This window comes from Entelurus aequoreus, linkage group LG24, assembly GCF_033978785.1.
Source record: "Entelurus aequoreus isolate RoL-2023_Sb linkage group LG24, RoL_Eaeq_v1.1, whole genome shotgun sequence".
Classification (NCBI taxonomy): domain Eukaryota; kingdom Metazoa; phylum Chordata; class Actinopteri; order Syngnathiformes; family Syngnathidae; genus Entelurus; species Entelurus aequoreus.
The window spans coordinates 35919413-35925412 of NC_084754.1; the positions used below are offsets into that span (position 1 = coordinate 35919413).

The 6000-nt window shown below is 41.7% G+C and overlaps 1 protein-coding gene across 5 annotated transcripts in view; it reads left to right on the top strand.

The window, feature by feature from the left end:
• The window catches only part of plxnb2b (plexin b2b), a 629608-nt gene that overhangs the window by 416170 nt on the left and 207438 nt on the right, over positions 1-6000 (top strand). For all 5 annotated transcript variants that reach the window (XR_009824287.1, XR_009824286.1, XR_009824288.1 and 2 more), the window contains one exon: positions 2155-3260. Coding sequence is in view for 2 of the 5 variants with exons in the window: in XM_062035284.1 (XP_061891268.1) it covers positions 2157-3260 (1104 nt within the window). In the remaining 3 variants the exon portion in view is untranslated. The remainder of the gene's footprint in view (positions 1-2154; positions 3261-6000) is intronic.

Sequence of the window (6000 nt, forward strand, 5' to 3'; positions counted from 1 at the left end):
TTGGAATTTAATGGCTGCAACACGTGCCAAAGTAGTTGGGAAAGGGCATGTTCACCACTGTGTTACATGGCCTTTCCTTTTAACAACACTCAGCAAACGTTTGGGAACTGAGGAGACACATTTTTTAAGCTTCTCAAGTGGAATTCTTTCCCATTCTTGCTTGATGTACAGCTTAAGTTGTTCAACAGTCCGGGGGTCTCCGTTGTGGTATTTTAGGCTTCATAATGCGCCACACATTTTCAATGGGAGACAGGTCTGGACTACAGGCAGGCCAGTCTAGTACCCGCACTCTTTTACTATGAAGCCACGTTGATGTAACACGTGGCTTGGCATTGTCTTGCTGAAATAAGCAGGGGGGTCCATGGTAACGTTGCTTGGATGGCAACATATGTTGCTCCAAAACCTGTATGTAACTTTCAGCATTAATGGTGCCTTCACAGATGTGTAAGTTAAAGATTAAAGTACCAATGATTGTCACACACACACTAGATGTGGTGAAATTTGTCCTCTGCATTTGTCCCATCCCCTTGGGGAGCAGTGGGCAGCAGCGGCACCGCGCCCGGGAATCATTTTGGTGATTTAACCCCCAACTCCAACCCTTTGTTGCTGAGTGCCAAGCAGGGAGGTTATGGGTCCCATTTTTATAGTTACCCATGTCTTGGGCACTAATACGCCCCCATACCATCAGAGATGCTGGCTTTTCAACTTTGCACCTATAACAATCCGGATGGTTCTTTTCCTCTTTGGTCCGGAGGACACAACGTCCACAGTTTCCAAAAACAATTTGAAATGTGGACTCGTCAGACCACAGAACACTTTTCCACTTTGTATCAGTCCATCTTAGATGAGCTCAGGCCCAGCGAAGCCGACGGCGTTTCTGGGTGTTGTTGATAAACGGTTTTCGCCTTGCATAGGAGAGTTTTAACTTGCACTTACAGATGTAGCGACCAACTGTAGTTACTGACAGTGGGTTTCTGAAGTGTTCCTGAGCCCATGTGGTGATATCCTTTACACACTGATGTCGCTTGTTGATGCAGTACAGCCTGAGGGATCGAAGGTCACGGGCTTAGCTGCTTACGTGCAGGAATTTCTCCAGATTCTCTGAACCCTTTGATGATATTACGGACCGTAGATGGTGAAATCCCTAAATTTCTTGCAATAGCTGGTTGAGAAAGGTTTTTCTTAAACTGTTCAACAATTTGCTCACGCATTTGTTGACAAAGTGGTGACCCTCGCCCCATCCTTGTTTGTGAATGACTGAGCATTTCATGGAATCTACTTATATACCCAATCATGGCACCCACCTGTTCCCAATTAGCCTGTTCACCTGTGGGATGTTCCAAATAAGTGTTTGATGAGCATTCCTCAACTTTATCAGTATTTATTGCCACCTTTCCCAACTTTTTTGTCACGTGTTGCTGGCATCAAATTCTAAAGTTAATGATTATTTGCAAAAAAAAAAAAAGTTTATCAGTTTGAACATCAAATATGTTGTTTCTGTGGCATAGTCAACTGAATATGGGTTGAAAATGATTTGCAAATCATTGTATTCCGTTTATATTTACATCCAACACAATTTCCCAACTCATATGGAAACGGGGTTTGTATGTGTGTGTATATATATATATATATATATATATATATATATATATATATATATATATATATATATATATATATATATATATATATATATATATATATATATATAGCCCGGCCCTCGCCAAATTATTTTAACCAAAGCCTTGCTGTAGAAAAAACATATTGCATCAAAATCAATGTTGCTGCCAATCATTATTATTATTTTATCTCTCGGTCTAGAAATAAAAATAAATACTACAATATAAAACATCAATACAAAATTTGTAAAAGAGTTTTGTAATCAAATCTGCTACGTAAATAAAAGCTGAATCAGTTTTACAAGATTGACTCTTTAAAAAAAAAAATGAAATAGTCTTTAGCTGCAGACATTTGTTGTCCTGGTGTTTATTCGACATTTCACACTGTAAAACGCAGGTAACAATTCACATCTGGACAGAAACGTATTTAAAGGAAATTATTTTAGTTTAATGGGGGCGAAATATGATATTTCTACAGCAGTTTGTATTTATTTGATTTGAAGGGTTACGACGTATTCCTTGTCTTTTTGTGCAGAGATGGCCAGCTGGGTTTCCATGCTTCTCTTCCTTGCCTGCCAGTGGACCTCCAGAGCCCAAAAGGCCAGCACTGCCTACCCAGAGTTCCCCTCAGAGACCCCCATCAACAACGTGGTCCAGGACCCGCGCACGGGCCGCGTGTACGCGGGAGTCGTCAACGCCATCTACCAACTGGGGCCGTCTCTGCGGCTGGAAGCCCGGGCAGAGACGGGTCCCAAAAAGGATGCCAGGACGTGCACGCCGCCGGCTTCGGCTTGCCAGGACACCAAGCTGATGCCAAACATCAACAAGCTGCTGCTGGTCCACCCGTCCAACGGTTCCCTCATCGTGTGCGGGAGCCGCTACAGGGGCATCTGCTCCTTACAGAACCTGTCCAACGTGGAGCAGCAGCTCTACTACAGCGACAACAAGGGCGAGAGGACTTATGTGGCCAGCATTGAGGACAACGTCAACGTGGTGGGCGTCATGTCCACCTTCATCAAAGAGCAACACAAGTTGGACGTGTTCCTGGTGGGGAAAGGCTACGGCAGCCAGGACAGCACCAAGATCATCACCACCAGGATTCTGCAGGACTTCCGGGAGTGGGTGGTGTTTGAGAGCATCATCGAGGCCTCCACCATTCAGACCATGCCCTTCGGTCCGAGGTACCTACATGACTTCAGGCACGCCTTCTCCGCCGACGGCTTCGTTTACTTCGTCTTCTCAAGGACTCTGGACGGCAACGACAACAAGAACCTGACCTTCGTGTCCCGTCTGTGCGAGAACGACCACTATCTGTACTCGCACACGGAGCTGCAGCTCAATTGCGGCCAAGATAACCGATACAGCAAAGTGCACGCCGCCTACGTGGCGTCACCCGGGAAAGAGCTGAGTCGGGTCATGACAGAGTCCGGGGCGTACGAGAAAGTTCTGTTTCTGGTGGCCAGCTCCGAGGACGAGCACAGCGAGTCGGCTCTGTGCATGTACACGCTCAGCGCCATCAACGAGCGGCTGGTGGACATCATCACCGCCTGCTACTGCGACTCGGGGAAGATTTCAGGCGTCCCCGTCGTTGACATCCCATACTCCACCAAAACGGCGGAATTCTGCACATCGAAAATTGCTGTAAGTTTCCTTTGAAGAATTTGTATTGATAGAATGGCGCTGAATCTAAGACACTGAGTTCAATGGAGCATTTGCAGATGCCATCAGTGGCGCCCTCTATGGTTTGTGGTTGAAATGCTTTACAAGACATGTTATTATACACGTGCTACATACATTCTCAAAGTTTTATAATCATAGATATGACTTATGGTCATTTAGTTGCCAAGTGCCTCCCATGTCTCCTGCAAATACGTTTTGCTTGATGGCGGACATGTTTTTCAAACAATACTGCTCAAATATGTTCTTATTGGTCTCCAATTTCACAGTGGTTCGACAAAACACCCTTTGTCTGTGTTATGTGGAGCTGTGTGAGAAATTTCAAGTCAATCCAGCTAATAGGGGTTTTATAACAGCGCCACTGTGTGGTGTGTTTTTCTGTGTAGCCGTACAGGAGTGGAAGAGTTAGTTTACACCAGGGGTGCCCATTACGTCGATCGCGAGCTACCAGTCGATGGCGGAGGGTGTGTCAGTCGACCGCCAGCCAGGCATAAAAAAAATAGACCTAAAAATTAGCGATCATCAATTTTGACCAAGACATCACTTTCGTCACTTGATTGACATTCACGGCACCAGAGGGTCTTACGAGATGACGCTGACTGCTGCGAGATCATTATTAAGAAAAAATTACCAACAGGAAGGCGAGAAAAGTTTATTATTTCAACAGACTCTCGCGCCGTACCTGCCGTCAAAACTCTAAAGACCGACTGCACAGTTCCTGTCTTCACAATAAAAGCGCTGCTCCATCCTACCCACCGCTAACAAAATAAGAGTCTTATAAAGCTAGAAGTCTACGGAGTTTACCGCCAATGTATTTCTTGTAAAGTGTATACAAAGGAGTATGGAAGCTGGACAAATAAGATGCCAAAAACCAACCACTTTCATGTGGTATTGGACAGAAAGGAGAACTTTTTTTCTCCTCCACAATGTAAAATCGAAAATGTGGACGTTATCAGCACTATTGTCTGATTCCAATCAATGCAAGTCATCAGAATCAGGTAATACAGCAACTTATATTCTTGTCTTCATGAAATAAAGGAACCTATATGTGTTATACATGCTTGTACATTTATAATATATATATATATATATATATATATATATATATATATATATATATATATATATATATATATATATATATATATATATATATATATATATGTATATGTATATATATATATATATGTATATGTATATATATGTATATGTATATATATGTATATATATATATATGTATATATATATATATATATATATATATATATATATATATATATATATATATATATATACTGTATATATATATATATATATATATATATATATATATATATATATATATATATATATATATATATATATCAGTGGCGTGCCGTCACTAGAGGCAGGGGAGGCACGGCCTCACCTGCCATCATGGAAAGAAAAAAAAAAGTAAAAAGAAAAAAAATTTATTAAATTGTTATATGTATCCAGTGATTATACTAAAGTTATTTTCCATCTAACTTCACCAGTTTTAGATTATTTTTATTTTTATTTTCACATTTGCCGTTCAAATACTGAGAAGAGACGGTGCGGTGATCAGCAGCCAGTTGAGGCACGTCACTGATTTGTGCCTCAACATGGATTGTGCACAATGACTCAGCTAACTGCTGGCCTGCTGTGCAGTGAGACTGTATTGCTATATGAATTATATTATACATTTCCATAGTTTAGTTAGCTGAGGTATATAATGTACAGTGTATTTTGTCCACAACTGTATGTGTGTAACGTATTTCTTGTGCTGAGCGATCATAAAACTGGAGGCTCGTCTCATAACCCCGCCTCCTGGTGCCAAGCATCTCCGCCGCAGAATGCACCGCCCGACAGGAGCGCCACACCAACCAAAGCCCACACCCAAACCCTCCACGTGCAAGACCGAATCCACCCAAAAAAAAGTCACTTAACAAGAAGCCAAAAAGTGCAAAAACAACAATGCTCGCGCGGCGCGCCGGAGGAGCCGTGAACAGGGACACAACATTAGGTACACCTGCAGACTGCTGCGCGGATTTCATATTTCATTCATTCACTACTCTTCCAACACGAACACCACTGCTCCCGCACTTATAAGTAAAGGTAAGACCATAATAACGTTTTTTTATTAAATGTGCTTTTTTGTGTGCTACAGTTTGTAAGTGTAAAGTTAAAGTACCAATGATTGTCACACACACACTAGGTGTGGTGAAATTTGTCCTCTGCATTTGACCCATCCCCTTGTTCACCCCCTGGGAGGTGAGGGGAGCAGTGGGCAGCAGCGGCGCCGTGCCTGAGAATAATTTTTGGTGATGTAACCCCCAATTCCAACCCTCCAACCCTTGATGCTGAGTGCCAAGCAGGGAAGAATGCTGGTATGAGCTTTTAAACATAACCCGTTAACTGCTGCCAATCAAATGGTGAATAAGATACTCTTTAGGGTTCATATGTTTGTAAATCTGACTGTGATGAAGTCAGTGCCTCACCTGACATCAACCTCACCGCACGCCACTGATATATATATATATATATATATATATATATATATATATATATATATATATATATATATATATATATATATATATATATATATATGTATGTATGTATGTATGTATGTATGTATGTATGTATGTATGTATGTATGTATGTATGTATGTATGTATGTATGTATGTATGTGTGGGGAAAAAA